Source organism: Rattus rattus, chromosome 14, assembly GCF_011064425.1.
Source record: "Rattus rattus isolate New Zealand chromosome 14, Rrattus_CSIRO_v1, whole genome shotgun sequence".
In the NCBI taxonomy this organism is placed as follows: Eukaryota; Metazoa; Chordata; class Mammalia; order Rodentia; family Muridae; genus Rattus; species Rattus rattus.
The window spans coordinates 57509046-57533484 of record NC_046167.1 but is presented as its reverse complement, the minus strand read 5'-3'; the positions used below and the strand labels follow the sequence as shown (position 1 = coordinate 57533484).

The following is a 24439-nucleotide window of genomic DNA, read 5'->3' as shown; positions in this document are numbered from 1 at the left end:
ACGGTCACACACACTGAGCACGGTCACACACATCTCCTTAACCCCAGAGCTGTGTATGGTGAAGATAGGAGAGTTTATGGGACTTGCTGGATATTAGCTTTGAACATTGTTTGAATGTTGTTGGAATTGTGATCTCTGGGAGAGACCCTGCCTCAAAGAAATAAAGTGGAGGTGGGGGCAGGGGACACTGCTGTTCTCTGTTCTGAACTCAACCTTCTCTATCTACACACTTATATATCACACACTCCTCCTCCTTCCCTCCCTCTCCTTCTCTCTCTTACACATACACATACACTTCGATGCTATATGTACCAGAAAAAAATGCATTTTAAGTTTGCTAATTCTCACTTTAAATGTCTTCCCACGAAACCTGCATGGTAGAACGCAGTGGAGGAAGGGGATCATGCATGAAGAGAATAGGCTGACACTGCCAAACAATACATTTTTGTCAGGCAGGGAGGACATGAAATTCGAGATCCAACAGGGGCAAGATGACTAACTCACGCACGGAACAGCCACACCTCAGAAAGCAAACTCTGTTGTAATGTCTGACTGGCTCTCACAAGAATCTCTTGGACTTTCAGGAACACAAAATTTACTGAATAAGAACTGTAGACAAAAACGACATTCTTTATAGACCTCAAAATTGCCTGATTTATCCAACAATGCTATGATGGTTTGAATGCTGTTTGAATAGTTGGACTCTAGCTGCTCCTGGTGTTTTGGGAGGCCGGGGAACCTTTAAGAGGGTTTTAGCCTGGCCCTGTTTCCCCTCACAGTCTCCCTTTGCTTCCCCATGTATGAAAATGTAATGGTCTGTGCCCCAACTCCTACCACAGATTAAGCCGCCATGCCTCCCTGGCCATGAATGTGTAGGGTAAAATGAATCCCTTCTTCCCTAAGCTCCTCTCAGAGCTAAACTTGGCACCATCAGGAGAAAAGTAACTAATACAGATATGCTAGAAATAAGGCATGGTGTGTGTGGAAAGCAACATGGTACCCTTTTGCTATTCTGCACGGGTATGGGAGGGTAGGGGACTCCAGAGCAGCCTGAGGTGCAGTCCAAGCGTGACAACAGCTACTGTGCACATCACACAGAAGTTCAGGAGTGCAGAGGATCACACACAAATCTATCCTACTCTTTCTTCTCCATCTCTTGCCAACTCTACAAAACAGACTGATGGGTGACGGTTGGTCAAGAGAGGGACTGAAGTATGGAAAGGTTTTCTGTAGGAAGGCCTGGATTCTAACAGACCCACTCTATCACCAGTGGGAACAGATTGGAGCATCCTTGTGATGCCTGCATCTGAGCTCAGAAGATGGAGGTATGGGGCATATCATAAGGGGGTTCTGACCTCTTCTGGGCACTTCTTGCTTATCCTAGTTTCGGGGTGCCTCCGTGTCATCAGAGTGACTTTGAGGAAATACCGCAAACAATCGTTTCAGCAATATTAGCCTTGACAAAATTCAAACGTGCCATGCTTTATTCTCTCAAATGTGAAGATTGCCTCAACTATTTGATGGTATGGGGGAAAAATCCTAATGAGAGAATATGAAGGGAAGGCATTGCTGTAAGGACGAATTGGTTTACAGTGCCAAAACTTGTTCTTATTTTAAACATATTTTATTAATCGAGAGTTTCATACAAGTAGAATGTGGTGATTTGAATGAGAATGGCCCTCATAGGCTCATAGGTTTTGAATGATTAATCCCCAGTTAGCTGAACTGTTTGAGACAGATTAGAAGGATTAGGAGGTGTGGCCTTGTTGGAGGAAGTCTATCAACTCGGGTGAGCTTTGACAGACAGTGTCTGCCTCTTTCTGCCTGCTGCCTGCAGATCAGGATGTAAGCTCAGCCCACACTTTGCCCCACCATGATGATAATGGACTGACCTCTGAAACTGTAAGTGAACCCCAATTAAATGCTTTCTTTTCAGGCATTGTCTTGGTCATGGCATCTCTTCACAGCAATAGGACAGTAACCCAGACACATTCCATGTCTTTGGTCATATTAATACCCCACGTCTCTCCCAAACTTCTCCCAGACTCACTCTTCCCTCCCAGTACTCACTCTCCTTTTTAGGTCCTGGGGATGGAACCAGTGTTCTACACAGGCTGGGCCAGTGTTCCATATATGCTGACGTATATCCAATCATCTTAAAATATAAGCGTTCACAAAATTGGCGAGTAATTTTTCAATTTCATTGCCACTCGTGTGTAGATGTGCACACAGCTACACAGGATATGCACATCTATGTGCATAGCGCCTATGTGTACCATGACATGTGTGTAGTGATAAGAAACATCTTGGTGGAGATGTTCTCTCTGTCCACCTTTATGTGGGTCCTGAGGACTGACCTGAGGTCAACAGGCCTGTGTGGTAAGCACCTTTGCCAGGGGAACCATCTTGCTAGCCTGGTGCTGAGGAAATCTTAAAAGAAGGAACATACAAAGGGTGTCCTGTATGCCTTGGACTTAGTTGTAATCAAGCTGCTCTCACTGTAGACTATAGGTTGCTTCCGGTCTTTCCTTGACTTATAGACCATGATTATCCATCTCAAGACTCCTTCTCTGGCTTTGGCACAAGTAGTATGTTTCTCTAGTAAGTACCCTCTATTCAAGGAGCCAATTGTTGTTGTAAACTTACCTGTTCTGAAGTACTTACAGGTCACAGAAACACAGTTCTATAGCCAGTATTTGCCTTCTTGCAGGCTTTTGTAACCTCCCACTCAGCTCTCCTGACTGCTTTTTATATCAGAAGCTTCAATACACCATCTCCCTGGCCCTTCAGCTGAAGTTGAGACTTAGCATTTAGAATCGCAATGTCCCTCCTTCAAGTCGGCCAACTATTTTCGTAACACAAACATTTGTTAAATTAAGTGAACACAGCAAATGCTACAAATTGCACTTCGGCACAGATTAGATAAATAAGTTTCCTCTATGCTCAGAAAAGCGTGTTCAGCCAAGACACCCCAAGATGGTACAGATGGGGAGGTCAAACCTTCTACAGAAGGAGCCCTGCAGCTAAGTCTGGAGGCCTCTGTAAGAACATTTGGAAGTAGCGGGAGGGCTGGGCTCCTGGCCCACAGATAAGAAAACCTTCCCCAGCCAACCTGGAGCCCTTCAAAAGCACGAATGCCTCCCAAATTTCTTAGTACTATGCACACAAATTAAACACATCCAACTGGAAAATGCTCCCATCCTAGAAGACAAATTGACAAGAGAGCCATCCAAGGTTGGGTCCATTCTGGTTTCTGCTTTCTAAACTCACTGCTGGCCCCCAGGAAGGATGTCACCACCATCCTGAGCACACAGCAGCTGTCCCTCCTTGGCTAGAGTTCAGTATAAACCTCACAAGGCTTCAACTAGTGCTCTCCTTAAAATAAAAATTCTTTTGAAAAATTCCACAGTCGCTATACTTCCAGCCTAGCAGTTTGGGTATGACTTCTGCAGGAGAGGGAAAAACACCCATTTCAAACAAGCATGTGAGTCCAACAAGTTCCTTTAGGTCATTCTCAGAGAGAAGTAAAATGGACTATCCAGTTGGAAAGGTTGAAAAGGCAATAGTTAAGGCAGGGCCAAAGAATCACCGAATACCAATTCTCTCCAGTACATCAAAAGAGGAAGATCCAGCAAGGAGAGATTCTGCTTCCCAAGACATCTCTGTATTGTAAAGCTATCAGATATACTTGTCTGTAAGAGGAAAATAAGATACCAGGGAACTTCCTTGTTCTGAAATTCCTGTCCATTGTCACCAGACCCCAATGGCTACATTTTACTCATTGTTTAACTGTACCAGCTAAGACCTCATCTACAGCCTTAGTGTATGTATTTGACACCTTGATGTGTTCCCAGTGCCAGGCATCTGCTGGTCTTTCTAGTGTTAGGTCTCCAGCCCAAGACAAATGGTTGAAATGTCTATTACTATATCAAAGCTGATGTTGACTGCTAGGCTCTCCCAGCATCCCTCAGTCCCTAACTGTTCTAGCTTCCTCCTGGCTGACAAACTCCTCCCCTTACCCGGAAATCTCCAGCCCAGGCACTAGACTGGGCTCCCTCAATGTCTCCTCCTCTGTCCCTATATAGCTCAGCCATTTTGGCTACACCCGTCTCTTGGCCTAGGTCATCACTTTTGCTCTGTGGTTCTTCTCTGGCTTTCCCTCCACCCTTCCCTCTCCCTCTCTCTCTCTCTCTCTCCACTTGGTCCAGTTCAGTCTGACCATGTTTATTCTGGACTCTTCCAGATGTCCCTGCCTCTGGGCATGCTCTCCCTCTTATCTACAGTAGACATTCCCCTCCCTCCACACCTAGGAGCAGCCACGCCCTCCTTTTCTTTCATTCATCTGGTGCTGAAACCCATGAGTATCATGCATGAGCTCCCATCCCAGGGACTCTGAACCAAGCTGCTAAGCCGACTCTCCTAAGGTATGGATGGATCATTTATTTCTGCTGGCTTTTGCCACCTACCAGATTTGACCCTAAATTCTAGAGTGTGATTCTAAAGCTGCTTCCCCCTCCACTTGCTACACTCCTGGTCTACCCTGAAAGTGTCTCTCCAGGCTCTTAGAGCCCTCAACACCTTCCCAAGGTCCCCAGAGGAGCACTCACTCTCAACTCCGATGCAGCTACCTGGGTGCCTCTCTACGCCCCTGTGGGCATGGGCACATCTTTAAAGACACTATCCATCTTTTCCCTCAAAGCCTCAGAGCTGCGGTCCTGCCTTCATCCCCACCTGCAACTGGTTGCAACCTTTTCCTTTTCTCCCCCCCTTCCCTCTGTCTGTCTGGTCTGTCCTGCAGCTCCTGCTCTCAGATCCCTCCTAAAGATTCCTCTTCCTTCTCAGAGGTCCATCTCTTCCTTAAGCCCTCTTCCTGGGACCCTCCTCCCTCAGGAGTAGCCCTAATACCCTGAGAGCCAGTTCTTCGTCTCTCAGCTCCCTCCTACAGTCCCATAGCCACCTACACACTCTTTCTCAGTTTCCTCTTGAAGCTAATAGTGATTCCCTCTAGCAGAGTTGCCCTGGGGCAGACCAGAGTGTGCCCAGGATGCTTTCAATGCTAAAGCAACCCTTCCCTGAGGCTAGCTCCTGTTCCTTATCCTCTCAGCAGGCACACTTGCCGCAGCCCTCCACACAGATCCATATATCTAGATATATCAGTATCATATATATATCCATATATCAGTCTGGAAGTACCTGAAACCAATGGAGATACTGGGCATGCTGTAGGTAATCCCAGGACTCAAAAGGCAGAGGCTGAAGGACGGCAAGTTCGAGGCTAGCCTGAGCTATATGGCAACCAAAAAAAAAAAAAAAAAAAAAAGAACAGAAATGTCTTTGGGACTATATGGACTCCAACCTCATAGGGCAATGAATAGCCTAGTAAGAACCAGTGGAAGGGGAAGCCCTGGGTCCTGCCAAGACTGAACACCTAAAACATAATTGTTGGGGGAGGATGGGGAGGGAAGCCCTTATAGAAGGGGAGGGAAGGGGTTAGGGGATGTTGGCCCGAAGTTCGAATGTAGATAAGAAATACTCAAGTTAATAAAGATTAAAAATAAAGAATTTTGAGGTAAAATTGTTAAAATTATTAATTATTATATCATTAATATATTGGACATTAATTAATAAACTGGACATCCAGTTTAGAATGTTGATAAATATTAATAAAATTATGACTGTTTCAGAGACACACACACACAAAAGAAATGTCTTTGGGTCCAAGGGTGTGGTGTCTCCTAGGCATTCTTCATCTCCCATGATTATGCTGACACCTGCCTTCTGATCAATATGACACTATCAGTGGCTTAAGTGGCACAGTGGGTCTGTCCCTCCCACCTCCAGCATTCTGTTCTGAGTGGTTTGCTAAACAGACTCACCCACCTGCTCGACACAACTCACAGGCATTGGCTTCCTTTCTGTTTCTTCAGATTTGAATTAAATGCTTCCTTACTACTTCTCTGCCTTACTGGGCTCCAACAGTTGCTGGGGAAGTTTTTCTTTATTGCTAGGAGGCACCATGATTATTTTTTTTAAATTTATTTATTATACATAAGTACACTGTAGCTGTCTTCAGACACACCAGAAGAGGGCATCAGATCTCATTACAGATGGTTGTGAGCCACCATGTGGTTGCTGGGAATTGAACTCAGGACCTCTGGAAGAGCAGTCAATGCTCTTAACCACTGAGCCATCTCTCTAGCACCCATGATTATTTTTTATTGCAGATTATTTTCCCCCTATAAATCACTCTGAATGCATTGCAGGAAAGAGTGGTAACACAGACATACAGAAAAAAAAAGGAGTCTGTCATTCCCTGTATCCAAATGGTAGGGTTTATATATGCTTATCCAAAGCAGACATGTATGTATATTAAATACGCGAATATATACCTTGCAGTCACCCGACTGGCAATCTCTTGTAAGTGCTATTCCATAACTTTAATGTGTGCATTAATTTAACCGCTCACACATCATCAAAACTGGGGACCAAATAATAACAGGAAAGAGTTGACCCTAATAAATCAGAGCTGGCTGGTCATAAAACATGCTTGCTAGTACCGTGCTGTTCACTTGCTTAGGAAAAGACAACTATTTGAAAAATCAACTTAACAGCAGCTCTTCCCGTTCAATAGCCCCTGACCTCCAGACCGCCTTCCGAAGATGACACCTGAGGTCGCGTGAGGGGAGAAGTGTGAGCAACCCCACCCTTGGGCTTCCTTGAGCCTCCATACCTGTGCTGATGCTCCTGTAAGACTTGGTAAATGCTGATAAGAAAAGTTTGGTTTTTAAAACTCCCCACCACACAGTCCTTGTAGACGCGGAACTCTGCAGCCGTCACTGCCTCACCCTCGGGAATCTGGGATAAGTTGAACTTGAACTCCTTGTGGTGTCGCTGGCGTGGGGAGAACTCCTTGTCGTACTCCACTATAGGGTTAAACAAGAGAGAGTGACAGCTATTGTTACTTGGCCAGGTGCCATGGGCTCATCTCATGAATGTCCCCCAGTTTTACTTCACAGATTACCAGGTACCAGCGGTTGGGTTAGTGAGACCAAGGGGTTGAAGGGACACCGGTTGAACCTGGCAGGTAGAGATTGAAATCCTCCCTTCTGCCTCAGATGAAGCCAAATGTTTGTACTGTAGTTTCAGCAGTTGGCTGAGCATGATCTGCACGAATCTTTAACTCTTGGCTTCCGGTTTCCTCATCAGAAACAAACAAACAAACAAACAAACAAAAAAGACTGTGCAGAAAAGTCTGAGAATGAATGGAATATTGAAAAAGAACTCTTGCCACCTGCTAAGCCTTCCTAAGAGTTGCTGGTCACTGAAACAATATAAGTAAATGTTGATGCGATCAATTGCCCACCAGACCCTGATGATGAGGCTTAATTGGGTGAACGTTGCCAAAGCTATTCATACAGAGCACGGAGAATTGAGAGGAAACTGAGACAGAAGAAAAACAAGCAAGCAAAAACATGTGATGCGACTGTCAAGTTACCTTCTAAACATTGATGTTTATTCCCATAGGTCAATTCTGTTGCCTGCTTTGGGAAGAGAAACTTCGATTGGCAGCAGAGAGTGGGACTACAGAGACTCATGTCATTTATCTAGTAGTGATAAATGATTACTGAATGCCCAGCACAGGTGGGACATCTGTGCCCATTGCCACCCCTCCAAGACTGAGGGAGCACTGAAGAGGAGAGGGCGGGATGTAAGAGCCCAAGATGGGATGGAATGTCATAGGACACTGTCTCTTGGACATGCCATGCCTTTGCACTGTGATAGATTACCTAAGATCCACATAAGATTTAGTCCTGTTATGGAAGGGGTAGAGACTTTTACACACACACACACACACACACACACACACACACACACACAAGGATCTACAGGATTAACAGTTATGGGATGGAGGGAAGACATCGCCTTCTGTGGTGTTGCCATTAGTGAGGTGCTTATGCTCCTATAAATAACCCTGTTGCTCAAGGAACCCTAACGATAGTCAAAAGACATGGAAGTAGGGACAGCTGGAAAGAGGAAAGAGAGTCGTGGGAGCAAGAGGGCACATGAAGATAATGAGGAATTAATATGACCAGAATATATAATATATAAGAGGTCATCATGAAGTCCATCATTATGTATAATTAGCATATGCTAATGACCTCCCCACCCTTCTAGCCTTCTCCTCCCCTTTTCCCTCCCCAGTTTTGTTCATGTGGCATCATCTGTAGCTGATATGAAAGGGGGCACCCAGTGCTGAACTTGAGAGCCGTGACATGAGTGGAGGACAGGCCATGTCCTGTCCTCTCCACCCCCATCCCCGTGCCTTGACTTTCCAGGGGCCTCTGCGCTTTGCTTGCTGTCCCTTGGAAATACTTGTAGAACATTAAATTTGATATTTGACAATTCCACATGCATGTGTGATGCATTCTTATTCTCAACCTACCCTCTCATTTCTCTTCACCTATGTCAACATGCACAAGTCCCTTTCCCACACTCATATCCTTTTATTTTGGGACCGTGGGTTCGGAACTACCCATTGCAGCTTGGTGTCAGGTTTTGTTGAGGAGTCAGGCTAGTAAAGTCTCACAGAAGATGATCCTCTCCTAATGGAAGCAAGGGCTGGAGACTGTAGGGACCAGTCTTCCTGTGTGCCAGGAAGCTGCTGGGGTGCTTTTAAATTTGACAGCAGAACCCAAACAGGATAAAAGGAATGGATGGAAAAAGCAACAACAGTGTTACTTGCTATGAATGGCTTACATTAATGAACCATACACACATATACATATATACATACATACATACATACATACATACATGAATGAATAGGCACACATGCACACACAGAGTACCTAGATCTAGTTCCCCTCCTGTGGATGAATGTATAAAAAATAAAGCATATACACACCCAGATGACTTTCTGCTATGTACAACACACAGACCCTGAGATTCCATACCAATGAGAATGGCTAAGATCACAGACCTCAGGTAACAGCAGATGATGGTGAGGATATAGAGAAAGAGGAACACTCCTCCATTGATGGTGGGATAGCAAGCTGGTAAAACCACTTTGGAAAACAATCTGGCGGTTCCTTAGAAAATTGGACATAGTACTACCTGAAAACCCAGCTATATCACTACTGGGCATATACTCAAAAGATGTCGCAATATATAACAAGGACACATGCCCCACTATGTTAATAGCAGCCTTATTTATAATAGCCAGAAGCTGAAAAGAACCCAGATGCCCTTCAACAGAGGAATGGATACAGAAAATGTGGTTCATTTACACAATGGAGTACTACTCAGCTATCAAAAACAATGACTTCAGGAAATTTACAGGCAAATGGATGGAACTAAAAAATATGCTGAATGAGGTAATCCAGTCACAAAAGGACACACTTGGTATGCACTCACTGGTAAGTGGATATTAACATGCCCAAAAGTTCAGAATATCCATGATACAACTCAGACTATACGAAGCTTAACAATAAGAAAGGCCCAAGTGTGGATGCTTCAATCCTATTTAGAAGGGGGAACAAAATAGTCATGGAAGATGAGGGAGGGAGAGACCTGGGAGTAGGAGAGGAGGGGGAGGAAAAATGGGGGGCAGGATCAGGTATGGGAAGGGACAGGAAAGACTGCAGAGGGTCAGGAAAATGAATAGAAATATATAGCAGTGGGGGGGGGGGACTGGGGAGCCACTAGAAAGTCACAGGTGGACCTGGAAGGCATAGTGCTAAGTACCATAAGCCAGGCACAGTCAGACAGAGTCACGTGATCTCATTCTTAGGCAGCATCTAGGAAGGTCAAACTCCTAGAAGCAGAGAGTAGAATGGTGGTTTCCTGAGGTCAAGGGAAAGAGCTCTTAGACAGGGATCTGGAGAAAGTCACCAAGGGGATCCCAAAGTTAAATTCTGTATGATGAATATGATTTACAGACCTGATGGGCAGCACAGTGACTAGAAGATTGCACTGCCTTGATATGAGAGCCACCGAGCATGTGATTTGGGTGGTTTCCTCTGCCACAGTGGGCAGAGAGGAGATCTGTGACACTCCATCAGCACAGGACCCTTTTATCAGTTATGTCACAAAAAATAAAAATCAGAAAAGAAAGTATATGTCACTTTTTTCTGCACGCAAAGGCAAAAGAAACTAATTGCTGGTTATTATTTGGGGGAGTTGGCTTTCAACTGTCTGTATTCATTCCTGGGTAAGAGAAATATTATCAAACCCCAGATATGCAGTTCACAGCAAAAGGACAGAGGCTCTAATTCTGCTCAAACTCCACATTTTTTGCTGACTAGAGAGCTATTCCTGGGACAGGGTGGCGGGGGGAGCTGTTTGTTTTGTTGTTTCTTTGAGACCAGGCTTGCCATGTAGCCCAGGCTAGCCTAGAATTCGCAATAATGGTCCTGCTTCTGATTTCTGAGTGCTGGGACTGTAAGTGTACACCACTGTGCCCAGCCCTTTTAGTTTGTTTGACAAAGTTCACTTTTATGTTTAATTTTATGAGTGCATGTGTATCTATATGGAGGTATATACTCTTGAGTGAAGGTGTCTTCAGTGTTCAGAAGAGAACACTGGATCCTCTAGGGCTTAAGTTACAGGCTTTTGTGAGGCGCCCAACATGGGTGCACCTCTTAGTTTTCTGAATGAAAATTCCAAAGAAATTGCAGAAACAAATTCATCTCTTACAGAAGGGCTTTTGTAGGGATTTGTGGGAAGAAAACAAAAGTCAAACTTTGCCACCTCCAATTTCCCATTTCTTTCCGTGTGCTGTTTTCTATCATCTCCCGAGAAAGGCTTTGGAGATTGGGCATCTTAGTATAAAAGAACAAACAAAGCTGACCTAATAACTCTCAGGAAGAAGGACTCATTGGTATCCCCCCAAACTAAGAAAAATTAGGTTACCTGTGTCTACAAAGTTTTCAATAAAGATTTTTTTTCAAAATTACCATATAGTTATATGACCAGCCCTCCAGATTTGAGCTATCTGTTTCCTTTTTCAGTCCAAAAAGTTTTAAAGATTTAATTTTCTATGTGTACGAGTGAGTGTTTTGCCTGAGTGCCTGTATGTGTGCCATGCACATGCCCGTTGTCCTCAGAGGTCAGAAGAGGGCATGAGATTCCCTGGAACTATGTCACAGACATATGCAGGCAAAACACCCATACACATGAAAATAATTAATGTTCTTAACTAAATAAAATATTATTCTGGGGGGAAGAGTTGGAAATGACATTGACCGTGCACCAGAAGAGACCAGGAAGAGCTTCAGATGGTTGTAAGACACCGTAGAGTGCTGGAAATCACACCTAGGTCCTCAGCAAGAGCGGCAAGCGGCCTTCATAGGTCCCTGGGCCCTCTTTTATTTTTCAGGAAAAAGTTTTAGCTTCAGTAAGAGTCAAATAAGGTCTGGGCAGAAAGCAGATGGTGGTGTGTCCTCACGGCGGCGGTAGGTCTGCCAGTCAGTGCCCGAGAATGAAAAGCAAGATTGTTGAAGGGTTCACTCAAGGACGGCCACACAGAGGGTAGATCACCTTTCCCTAAAACTGATCTGCCTTCTAAAGTTGACATGTTATCACTACTGGTTTAAACGAATCAAATCTGACTTCTCAAACAGATTTTCTTTAAAAAAAAAAAAAAGTCACACGTCCTTTCTGTAAGACTTTAGGATACTTAATTTTGATATAGCCAAGTGAAAATGGGTTCTTAAAGATTCTTTAGAGTGCATCCTAAGAATTCTTCAAAGAATTTCTTCCATCTCTTACTATGAATAGATAAAAATTATGTACATAAAATGAAATATGTGAAAGTAAGATAGTTCAGTTGCAGGAAGTAGAGGCACAGACATGATTTTCAGTAAGTGGGAAATGTGGTAACCAGGCCTTGCAGAGCACAGCACTCTCCTCACGCTGTCCCTAGGTAACTCTGTAACCTGTTTCGACTGTGGACCGCTGCACTGGTGAAACTAAAGCTGAGGTAAACTTTGAGCTTCCTCGTGTGTCTGTACAGGAAAGACGGCTACCATGAAAGGGGTCTACCTGACACTGACTGTTATGAAGAAGATCAGACACAGGCAGAGAACATGGAATTGTAGGAATAAGAGAGGGGTAGATATGATGGGAGAGAAAGGGAAGAAGGAGAACTGTCCGACCACTCCACACTTGTTTAAGAGTCAGTTTTGAGGTCTCTTTAAAGACTTAATTATTTATTCCCGGTACTTGGGAAGCAGAGGCAGGTGGATCTCTCAATTCAAGGCCAACATGGTCTACAAAGCAAATTCCAGGACAGGCAGGGCTACACATAGAAACCTTATCTCAAAAATAGTGTGTACACACACACACACACACACACACACACACACACACACACACACACACTATTTATTTATTTATTTACTTACGTACTTACTTATAGAGTGTATTAATGTATATGCAGAATGTTCATGTAGTACCAGAGGGGCCCAGAAGAAGGCATCATATTCCCTGGAACTGAAGTTATAGGTGGCTTTGAGACATCTATTGTGGGTGGCAAGGTATTGAACCTGGGTCCTCTGCAAGAGCAACAAGTGCTGAGCCATCTTTCTAGCTAAAGTTTGTTTTGTTTTGTCTTGTGAAACAAGATCTCACGAAGCCCAAGCTGGCCTTGAATTCACTATGAAGACTAGGCTGGCCTTGATTTACTAATCCTGCCTCCACCAGGACTGGAGTTATAGGCGTGTGATCACGCCTAGTTGAGGAAGCCATCTTGGACAGCTGGTCCATTGGTGCTTTGGATAAGTCTAGCCACAGCCACCAACTGACACAGGAAACCTTGAGGAAGAACCATCTTGCTGAAGGCAGTCATTACAAAGGACTGAAACATCACAGTGCATTGTTGGTTTGGGCCACTATATTTTCGGAGATTTGTATGACAGTGTCAGGACAATTAACTCAAGAAAAGGAAAATGGAAAGAGGCTAAGAGAGGAAGGAGGACGGAGGGAAATCTGATCCTACTAGGAAGTGGGTGACGGCTTTTGATTCTGAAGGTTAAAGACTGTCCAACACTGGGAGGCAACGTGCAGGAGGAGTAAGAAAGAATCCTGACACAGGCAGGTGGTGTACATCTGTAACCAGAAGGAAAAGATCAGGGGACCAAAAACTCAAGAACAGCATGGAGAGAGATGACTCAGCGGACACAGGGCAAGCAGGAGAACTTAGTCCAGTCCCCAGCACCCACATGATAAGGGTACATCTATATAATCCCAGTCCTTGGGAGACTAGGAGGGGACACCAAGTCTAGAGAATTCCTGGGGCTTGTAGGCCAGCCTGTTTAGCCAAATAAGTGAGCCCCAGATTCAGTGAGAGACCCTGCCTGGAAAAATAAGGTGGGAAACAATGGAGTAGATACCAAAGGTTGATCTCTGGTCTCTATACGCATGCACATATATGTATACATGTGTATACACTCACACCCCCATAGGCATGCATGCATGTGTGTGCGCGCATGCACACACAGACACGTGAACTAAATGCTTAGCTCAAAAAAAAGAAACAAAAAGGAAAGAAAAAAAAAGGGCAAAGAATCTGGCAAATTCTCACAGGCATAAAAAAAGATAAAGATCCTAGAAACGAGGCAGCCATTACTTTATTACAATGTGAATTACAGCCCCTTGCCATCTAAGAGAACACTGAACGTTCTTTCCTTTTATCCTCCTCAGAGGACATTCACAGTCGCCATAACTCGGGAGCCTTTGACTCGTGCCTACATTTCTTTACCCAACCCCTCCTGCCACAGCTCTCTGACCTTCTCAGGTGCCTTAGTGTGAGCCGTCCTGCCTTCCTCTTTTCCTCCCGGGGGGTGTGGCCACCAATACGTTTGCCTCTCAGGGGGTGTGGCCACCAATACGTTTGCTGGGAGCTCGCTACATCTCTGCTTCCATTGGGCATATAGCTGTGTGGACCCAAGTGTGCGCTGGTGGCTCACAGGGACAAATGACATGAATCCACTTACTTAGGTTTCTACCTCCATGTGTATCTGAAGGCCATAGAACACTACAGTTTGAGTGTTCCGTGTCCCCGCCCCGCACCCCTTGGCCTCACATGTTTTAAAGAGATGCTCTTCCGCCGACCATTCTGTTTCGGAAGGATGGAACCTTTAAGAAGTGGAGGAAGTGGGCCCCTACCATTGGACTTTAATGTTTCTCCGTCTTGTCCAACTTCCTGTTTGATTTTTGCTTCCTAACTGCAGATGTCATGGCCCCAGTTGCTTCCGATTGATTTATGCTGCCATGGACCCATCTCGGATTCCTGCCGCCGTGATTTCCCTGCCTTGATGGACTGTATCCTTTCTCAATCCTTGAGCCCAAATAAACCCCTCCTTACTGTTGTGGTGTGAAATCTCAGCTTCCCTTTGTTTTTCTTGTGTGACGTTGTTGACAATACACTCAAGTTACAGCATCAGTTGAGTGGGGATAGCATTTCCTAAGATCAGGTGAGACTATCCATTCGGCAGAGCCAAGGACATCGTGCAAATATGCACAATAAATATTGTGACAGTCCCGGGCAGTGATTTGAGAATCCAGCCCTGGGAGTTCAGAACAGGCCTGGGCCGGGTCCTCTAGATAGTGCCAATTAATACTTTCTGTGATTAGCTTTGTCTTTGGGAACAGTGTATCCTGCACTAATGAAATCACAGTCTCCTCTCTAGTAAAACAGCGCTGCCTTCTCCAAGGCAAATAATAATTCCTAGAATTTTTTACTTCAGGGACCAGTTAAAACTTCTCTTCTTAAGCAGTAATAACCTTGTACGAGGTCACCTACTTTCTGTTTGCCCTTTGTAAGGTCAGTGGAAACAAAACAACGCTCTGTGTTCTTTCAGCTGTCGCTCCAGATTTCTACAGCAGTGCATTTGTTTTAACACGAAGTAAAACAGAAAGGACAGTACTGAACAGTAGAATTCTGTCCTTTCAGTGGAAGGAACTTGGCTTGCAAAACTCACTCTACTCTCTCTGTTTGCCTCAGATTCAATCTGTTTAGACTTCAGACTGGCCCTGGATCTTGGGCCACACTACAGGGTCCATCATCACCCTAAGAACAGAGATGACAGGTTTAAGGAGGATGCAGCTCGTGGAGGCCTGCACTGAAGTAGGACAAGAACCAACCTATTCCTAGAATGTGAGCAGCATCACTGCACTCCTGCCTGGTCCATCCCCACCTCTGCCCCAAGTTTGTCATATCATGAGCAGCGTGCCTACCACATCTTGCCTCTTAGAAACAAACACATCTACTACCTATGTGTGAACCACTGCCGTTTATAGGGTTTCATTTTTCTCTTTCTCCCTTGAAGGTTTTTTTTTTTTCTCCTAGAGGCTGGGGGAGAAGAAGGATAGGCATGCTCACAGTTCCTGTGCAGACGGTGCCTGCAGATGCCCAGCTGCTTCTCAAACTGGGGAACAGGCTGCAGGTCCTGCAGGTGGGCAGAGCTATTCTGAGGGTACTCCTGACTAGTCTCATCTTCCCTTCCTCATCCTTCCCTCAGATGGGTCTATTAAACACATGGGCATTTCCTTACAAGAGTTGGTGGATGTCGTTGACCAGTCCACCTCTCTTCTTCGCCCTTACCATGAATGGATCCGTTAAAAACACAGCCTATTCCTCACAAGCCCTGGCATAGATGGGAGAAAGTGAACTCTTAGGTGTTACTGGTCAGAATGGAAGATTAGGTATGGCTGCCGTGAAGAAGGTTGTATGACAATCAACATGTTCATTGGTGGACTTACCATAGGACCAGTCATTCTCTCTCTGGATATGCTACGGCCATGACATAGAAGTGCTGTGTCTAACAGTGAAAAGCCAGGAGCCAGGCAAGTGTCTGCCCATGTACAAAACATGGTAGGTAACCACAATAAAATATTCTTCAGCCTTAAAGGGGGAAGAATGTTCTCACATGTACAACAGTACGGATGAATCTTGAGGCATTGTGCTAAGTGAAATAAGCCATACGCCAGTGGCTACACAGTGCATGGTTACATTTATATGATGTCTTAGGTCAGCATCAGAGACAGCAGAAGAATGCTGTTGCCGGGAACTGAGGAAACGGAAATTGGAAAATTCATGGTGAGTGAATTGAGTTCCAGCTTGGAAGAGAAAAATGTTCTGGGGATGGCTAGAGAGTAACATGAATATACTTGCTTCCACAGGACTACATACCCAAAAGCTTTTAAATTACAGAGCTGGAGAGATGGCTCGGTAGTTAAGAGTGACTCCTGCTCTTGCAGAGAACCTGGTTATGGTTACAGGCAGTTCACAACCACCTGTAATTCCAGTTCCCAGGGAACTGATGTCATCTCTGGCCTCTGCAGCTGCCAAGCACACACAGGTTGCACATACATGCAAGCAGACAAACACTTAAACACATTTGAAAAAAAAAGATACATCTTTTAAAATGATGAATTTAGGCTATGTATATTTTTACCACAATAAAAATAACCTACTAAATATAGACACTGTATCTATCACAGGATCATACCCAGCTAAATTAAAACCTTCTTACTCTTTCCCTAGGATAACTGATCCTCTCAAGTTTTCTCAAGTATTTCAAAAAATGATCTTTCTCTATTTGGCTTATTGGAATTGGGGTCCCAGATGAGTTCTTCCTTTTCAGTGTTTTTTGTTTTTTTTTTTTGTTTGTTTGTTTTTTTTAATCTCTTGAGTCATTTTTTTAAAGCTAGTTAACCAGACATAAGAAGAACTCCATTAGCCCAAGGATTTTTTTTTTTAAAGGACACGAATAGCAACATGAGATGCACAGCCTTAAAATCATAGAGAAGAGGACTCTCACTTTCAATGCTGTGTTAGGGGCTAAGTCAGGCCTATGACAGGGGACTGAAACACATGCCACCCATCTAACATATTGCCTAGGCTATCCTCAAGCTTGAGCTAGTGATGTTCCTGCTGCTGCTCACTAAGTGCTGGGGTCACTGGTGTAGCCCACCACACCCAGCTTTACTTGGAATGTGTGCAGCTGTGTGTGAGAGGCCTCATGATGCCCTCTCTTACAGCATGCTCCTGGATTTTGCCGGGGTAGAGCTCTCTCTTCCCAAGAACTCACCTACTTCTCAGAACTCTGGCAGATCATCTGTAGAATATCTCACTGTGGGAGTTTTTGAGGGAAGGTTTGTGTGTACATGCCTGATATTTGTGTGTGTGTGTGTTGTGTGTGTGTGTGTGTGTGTGTGTGTGTGTATGTAGATGCCAGTATGCATGCACATAAAGGCCAGATGACAATCTTGGGCATCATACCTCAAGAGCTGACTGACTACCTTGGGGATTATTTTTTGGTTTAGGGTATTTCAATGAGACCTGGTGCTCATAGATAAGCTTACTGTCTAAAACGGTGGGGGGGGGGTTAAGTTTTTCATTTTATGTGATTACTTGACTTGAGGCTCGAAGCCTGCAAAATTAGTAGAGGAGTCCCTTTGGTAAGTGCTGACCCAGTGGTGGCACCTTACTAGTAAAGTGATGCTGACGGCACACTAGCCAGGCTGCATCTATTCCAATGTCACAGTCCAATATCATTTGCTTAGGGGTAAATGTATGCAATTCTTCAACAGTGAACCATATGCACAGATTCACGCCTCCACCAACTCACAAGGACAGACAAATCTGCTGCCACAAAAGAACTTCTCTGGGCTATCCTTCTGTCCCAATGTGTTAAGGCTAGTATATATGCATGTGAGAGAAAGAGCGAGCGAGTGAGCTGTGAACGAACATTTAGTGCCTACATACCGTCACTAATAGCGAAGGCAGCCCAAGTCATTCGTTGTTAGCATCATTATTGTTATAGCTGTTTTGGAACAGGATAGGATGTAGCCATGGGTTGGCCTCAAAGATATAAAATACAAGAGATGACCTTGAACCTCTGGTTTTCCTGTCATGACCTCCTAAGTGCTAGGATTGTAGGCGTGCACTGCTATGCACAGTTTGTGCACGGCCGGGAACGGAACACAGAGCCTCACGCACACAAGGCAAGCACTCTACTGAGTGAGCTACACACACCGTGTCCTCAAGTCTCTTATTAAAAAGTCATTTTATGACCACCCTAAGTAAACAAATTTTATGAATAAATAGATAAACGACTGTAAGTAAATAAATAAGTTTTTTTTTAAAAAAAATCCCTAAGTAAGTAAATTTTACAACTCTCAGAATTTTCTATTTTCACACCCAAATATAGGTATTAATGTCATCTTAGGTTGGGAATATGCTTGGTAGCTTCAACTCTTAACCTCTCAGTAGGAAAATAAGTAGATACCAGTTTCCATCAAGGAACACATCTGGCATTTGACAAATGCGCATCAGGAAATCTCAGGGTACCATTAATATCAAGCAACTTACAAGGACTCGATAAGTAACCAGGCCACATTTAGGAAAACTTAATATACACGGTATACATTTTTTCACAAGTGATTAAAAAAAATCGCGTTTGGTCAGAACAGCTAGAACAACCTAAGAGGAAAAGCAGACATTCTCCCACACCTCCCCCCTCCACAGCAGAGCAATACCGGACATCGTGTTCCCAGGGAGGCGGGGAGGAGACTGAGCCTGGACTCAGGGCATCACAGGAGCAGTTTCTCTTCCCCGACCTGGTTTGTGCAGAGCCTCCTTCCCGGTGTTGGTTCTCACGGAGTTTGCTTCCACTGTGCTTTTTCTCTTAGCTCCCTTGGACGACACAGTGACTTACACATCTGCAGATCCTCGTTTCCCATCACTTCTCAGAAACTCCATTATCTTAGCATTGTGCTTGGGCTTCCTTCTCTTTATTGCCTCCTCCAAGATTGGCAATTGACGGAGTTTCTAACATTCCTCATCTCTTGTCTGCTCTGGGTCCTTTCTGCTTTCCATTGCTCTGTTCGTTTTTTAATCTTGTTGTAGCTGGAGTGGTTACTTTAAGTATACTTACCAATTAATCCGTAGTCCGTCCCTTGTGTTGTTTAGTAGAAGATGTTCCTTTTCATTAGTGTTGCGTCTGCCCAGCCTCCTTAGAACATCCTATATTGTTCTTACCATGTAGTTCTTGAAGCTTCTGTCTAGCCTGGGGACGATTCTCCAATAGATGGTTAAATGGATGCTCCTCTCCCGTTTCGCCGATGACCTCCGCTTTAGTAGGGTGCCTCCTTGTGTGTTTGGGGGTTTGGGTTCTTCAATATTTTCTTGGTTAAAATTCCACTGTGAGTGTTTAAATAGATATTTCTGTTGTTCCTCACAAAATGCCATTTTGCTTTTGGGAGGACTTTATTTCCCAGGCGTCCCAGCTTGCTGTGTGACCCTCAGCAATAGCTCCCTGACTTTGTTTTGAGCCCATGCTGGTCTCAGCTCTGCAGCAGTGCCAGCCTTTGCTCTTGTAGAAACCTGGCCTGTATGTGCACTTGTTCATGGGAACGAAACCTGACCCTCATGAGCACTCAGGAGAATCCCTGACACTCATGCCCACTCAGGACCATCCCTGAGCCCCTGACCTTCATGTCTCAAACCTATTTTGCCTCTCCCCCCTCCCTAAATCTCAAATCTGACAGACTCCAACAGGGAGTCCAGAGATTATGTACTCTGAAACTTCCATATTTTGAAGTCTTATCTTTCTAATTTCTTTTTTGAAAAAGGAAATTACTTGGACAGCATTTGGGACACCTCCCTCTTAAATCTCAAGGGCGTTGTAAAAACAGCTTCGTGTCTGAAGCGTTTCCAAAGCAGTTAAGCCACGCGAGTGATTACCTTGTCTGTCCTTTGAACGGTCCCTGGAGTTGGAGCTAGTCCGACTGTCACCACAAAATCAAAAGGAGTCAAAGGCCAAAGGCCACTAACAGTTACGATTTCAACCCTTCTCTGCACGGTCATCCCTGGCAGTGTCTCCTCCAGTCCACTGCTCTTCCTGAAAGCGGGTGTTTTACTCCCAGGAACATTGATTCCTCCAACTCCCCTGCACCAGGGCACCTCCTGGAGACTCTTCCGTCTCCTGTTAGAGCCTGAGGTTGACAACCAAGCCCCAGCACAGGACATTTTTCAAAGAAGCTCTTTAATGTGTATATCTTTTTCAAATTTAAACCATAGGTTGGATGGCTTTTAGACCATGGACATGTATTCCCCACAGTTACAGAGAGAGGCCAGAAGGCCAAGATCAAACCACCACATCCAGGGTTTGCTGAGGGCCCGGTTCCCAGGCAGAACCTCCTCAGTTTGTTCTCATGTGGTTCTCGGCAAGGCGGCCTCTGGGGCTCCATTTCTTCCTCTATGGCTCTGAGGGAACCGAAACCACAGCAAAAGTTATGCTAATACGAATACGCTAGTACATCGCTAAACTCTACTCTCAGCCTCTCGCAACCCTTTCCTTTAAAAATACTTTAGTTTTTAATTACATGTACATGTGTGTGCCGGGGGGATGGCATGTGCATATGTGTGAGTCCAGAAAAGGTTGCTAGATTCCTCTGGAAAAGGAGTTACCAGCAGTTGTAAACCACCTGGTGTGGGTGCTGGGAATCAAACCCGGGTCTGTGGAAGAGCAGCCATCAGTCTTAACCGCTGAGCCGTCTCCCTAGCTCTATGGGACCACATATGTAAATGCAAATACTAATTTCACTCAAGACAAGAGTCTTCATGAAGACTCTTGGCCTGATGACCAGTCACCTCCCAAGGCCCTCACTTCTCACGCTATCATGTTATCAGATCTGAACACAAGAATCTAGCTGAGAGAGGGGACACCAATGTTCAGTCTGTGAGAGCAATGTGGTACTTTTTTCTGAAGCTGCAGTTGAGGGGCTGGAGAAATGGATCTGTGGCTAAAAGCTTGTACTACTGCAGACAGCCCAAGGTTCAGATCCCAGCACCCACGTCAGGCAGCTCACGACTAGCTGTAACTCCAGCTTCAGGGGATCGGATGCCCTGTTCTGGCCTCCTTGGCCACTAATTCAGTGTATCACACACATCTGCACGTAATTAGATATAACAATAATAAATCCTTAAAGCGTCCGGTAAGACTCAATCCCAGGAAGCCTTTTGCTACAATTGGATCTTAAGAGCACCCCAAAAGTCCCTGGGCTAATGACTTGGCCCATAGCATAGTGTTACTGGAAGAAGCGTTAAGAGATGGACAGACAGGCAGTCTTAGGACGTCACTGGATATCTGACCCTGAAGAGGAGAATAGACTCCGTGTAGCTACTTTTCCCATTGCTATGACAGAAGGAGGAGACATACTTACTGTGGCTCACCATCTCAGAGGCATCTGTCCAGCAGGTCAGGAGGATGTGACAGCATCTAGCAGTTTACAACATGGTGGCCAGAGATCAGAGAGAGACCGGAAGGGCCCAGGACAAGACACTCCTAATGATCAACACCCAGTGGCCTACTTCCTTCCGCAAGATCCTGTTTTCTAATGTTTCCAGAACCTCCCAGAATAGAACTGCTAGCCGGGGACCAAGCATTCCAAGGACGAGGTTCTGGGGAAGATTTCGTATTCAGGCCATGGAAGGAATCCATGTTGTTCTGTCACACTCACGAGGTGAGCGACTGTGTTCCGCCGTGTGTTTCTCCCATGAGAAGCTGCCTTAGCACGGGTATAAAAGCAACAGAGCCAGCTGACCCTATGTGGAAGGCTTCAAAACCACAGCCAAAGGAGCCTTTCCTCTTTGTAGGTGTTCCCCCTTCGGTGTGTGTTACAGTGATTGATGGCTGCCTTCCTTCACTTACCCACCCCTGCTGGTTTTGGTGCCCTCTACTCTCAGTTCCCATAAGGTCTCATGGGAATCAGCAGAATCGAGGCTGTCACCTGCTGCACTGTAAGCTCACACATAGGGCAGCCTCCTGGCATGCTCACCTCCAAGCCTGTAAGAGATGGCTTAGGGCTGGGAGCTCAGGGGTGACGAATGCACTAGCTATGACTGGGCGCTCTGTCCTGGGCTCTGGAGTATGCTCAGGGCACGTGTGGAGTGAGAATTAAATGGCAGGCTTCTCACCTCTGCCCTAGTGACCTTTCCCCCTGAGATTCAGGAGTGATTTGAGAAGAGCTGAATTGCACGGTGGCTCTCCTGGGGTTGCTGGTTTTAAAGCAGCAGTTCCTACAGGCCAAAAGGATGCCCCAGGATTTAAACTCCAAGCATGCTAAGTTTTATAAAGCAAAAGAAGGAAATTAATCCAATCATTATTGGGTTATTTTTTCAGTTACAGTCAAGTTATAGCATGGGTGACCACGCATAAGAAGGAGGGATAAATTTCTGTATCACACCTTTCATTCACAGCAGCAGACCTGATTCACGCCTACTTTTTTTCCTCCTCCATTATTTTTATATAATCATTGTGATATTCACATCACATAAAATGCCAGCCATTTTGCAGTAAGTGATTCAGCAGTTTTTAGTGCACTGATTAACATACACCTCAACTTTAAGCCTATTCCAAAAGATTCCATCTTCCCAAAATACACTTGATTAAACGGTAGCTCCTCATTCTTTCCTATCTCAACGTAAGGTCAGCTGCGTAGTGCAACGGAGAAAGACGCCGGGAAGTTGGTGCATACTGTCATGTCAGTGTGCAGAGCCTGGTGCCCAGCACGCAGTAGGTCCACAGTGAGCATCTGTCGAGTTGGACAGAAAGGAGTTTAATCTGGAGGGGTCACAGAAGAGAGTCTGAGAGGGAGAACTGGATTGATGTTGCACACTGATTGTTAAAAAAACTGAACAGGATAGCACTGTGATCAATACCGTGAGAAGGGCAGAGAGGAGGCTGAAGACAAGCAAAGACAAGAGAAGCCTTCTCGCCAGAACAAACTCTGGCAACGTTCAAAAGCGAGGAACCCTCATCAAATGACTTTTGTGCGCTCTTCTGAAAGCCAGGTGTGCAGAAGATGTGGGTAGGAAGACGGTGCAAGTGCTTTAACCGTTCTCAGTCTTTCCGGGTAGCCATAAAACTCTAGACAGGCTTATGTTATTGTATCACATATTGGACTGTGGCTTCAAAATTCCTTTTGAGTAGATTTGCTTGTGTTTACTCTTTGGTGAGGAGACCTTTGAGGTAGAAAAAGTGACAGGATATTTTGTTGCAAAACATAATCTGTAGACTCCAACGGCCCCTGGGCCCACCAGAAAACACAACTGTTTCTTTTATCTGGAGCCTGGTTTAGCAAACTCTCCACGACCAGGGACTGTGTTAACATCTGCTTATCTGACCAATTTGGTTTTTTTTTTTTTTTGTTTTTTTTTTTTTTTGTTGTTTGTTTTTTTTTTTTTTTTTTGTTTTTGTTTTTTTTTTTTTTACCACTTCCAGGAAAAAGCCTAGAAGAGGAAAAATAAAAACCTCCAAACTAAAAAACCATCTCCTGAAGAATTGAGAGTTCACCTATGCTGGGCTGGGCAACTGTTTTTCAAACTGGGTGGCAAAAAGAAACAACAACAACAAAAACCCCAAAACATTAAATCTTGGCTTTTGCCACAGTGGACTTAACCGTAACAATGGAGCTATTTGGTTCAATGAAACATTCAAGTTTTGAAAGTGTAAAAAAAAAAAAAGAACCAATAGGCCAGTCCCCTGCTTCAGTTCCCAAGGTTGCCAAAGTTCATATTCCTATCAAATTACACCACATCAGATAACCTATTATAATCCGTGGCGTGGCACTCGGTGAACCAAACACAGGGATGTGGGTAGAGTCCTTTCTCATGATCCTTCCCAACCTCTCCCGCATGGGGTTGGCACAGGGCAGTCTAGGCTCCGAGGCTAACACATGTACCTCGCCAGGCCACCTGCACACAGCCCTCCTCAAGCTTCCTCTCTCTAACGCTCAGGCCAGTGACGAGGGAAAAAGAAAACACAGGTGTGTCCCAGAAGTGAGGACGAGGAGTTCCGTTTTGTGTTTCATCCGGCTCAAGTGCCCCTGGCAGCTTGTAGCAGGTAGCAGCATGTATTTGTCCAATGAGGGGACAACCTCTCCCCAAACCCCACCCCATCCTAAAGCCAGCAGAACTGCATTTCTCAAGCACTGGTTGGCCTGGCAACTGCAAGGTCGCACCCTGGAAGACTTTCCAGTCAAACTAAAAGCTAAGACATCATGAGAGGATGGAGGTCTTAGCAGGATTGTGTTGATGCCTTGTGGGGGGCGGAGGGTGGTAGGGGGCTCTAAACGCAAGAATGAAAAGATACCACTATGGGGGTACAAACAGCGTCCTAGCACAGCCACGTGATCTGCACACAAACAAAACGGGGCCTCTCTTTTCCTTTAATAGACGAAACTTGGATCCCAGGACCCTGCAAAAACATTAACAAAATGTTTCTCCCAACAAGGCTTGCCTTTTCTGGGGCAATGAGGTCTCCCTCTCCCCCCTGAGCCTCAGCTAAGCTGCTTCTGTCCAGCCCTGCTGGATTCTAAGTGTACTTGAAAAGGTAACATTCCCTGCTTTGCAGAAGTCATACAAACTCAC

General features: G+C 45.0%; 1 protein-coding gene across 1 annotated transcript in view; it reads right to left on the bottom strand.

Annotated features, from left to right (window-relative positions):
- Bmp6 (bone morphogenetic protein 6) overlaps positions 1-24439 on the bottom strand; it is a 151959-nt gene that overhangs the window by 24710 nt on the left and 102810 nt on the right. The window contains exon 2 of the mRNA XM_032884264.1: positions 6731-6923. Within this exon, the coding sequence (XP_032740155.1) occupies positions 6731-6923 (193 nt within the window). The remainder of the gene's footprint in view (positions 1-6730; positions 6924-24439) is intronic.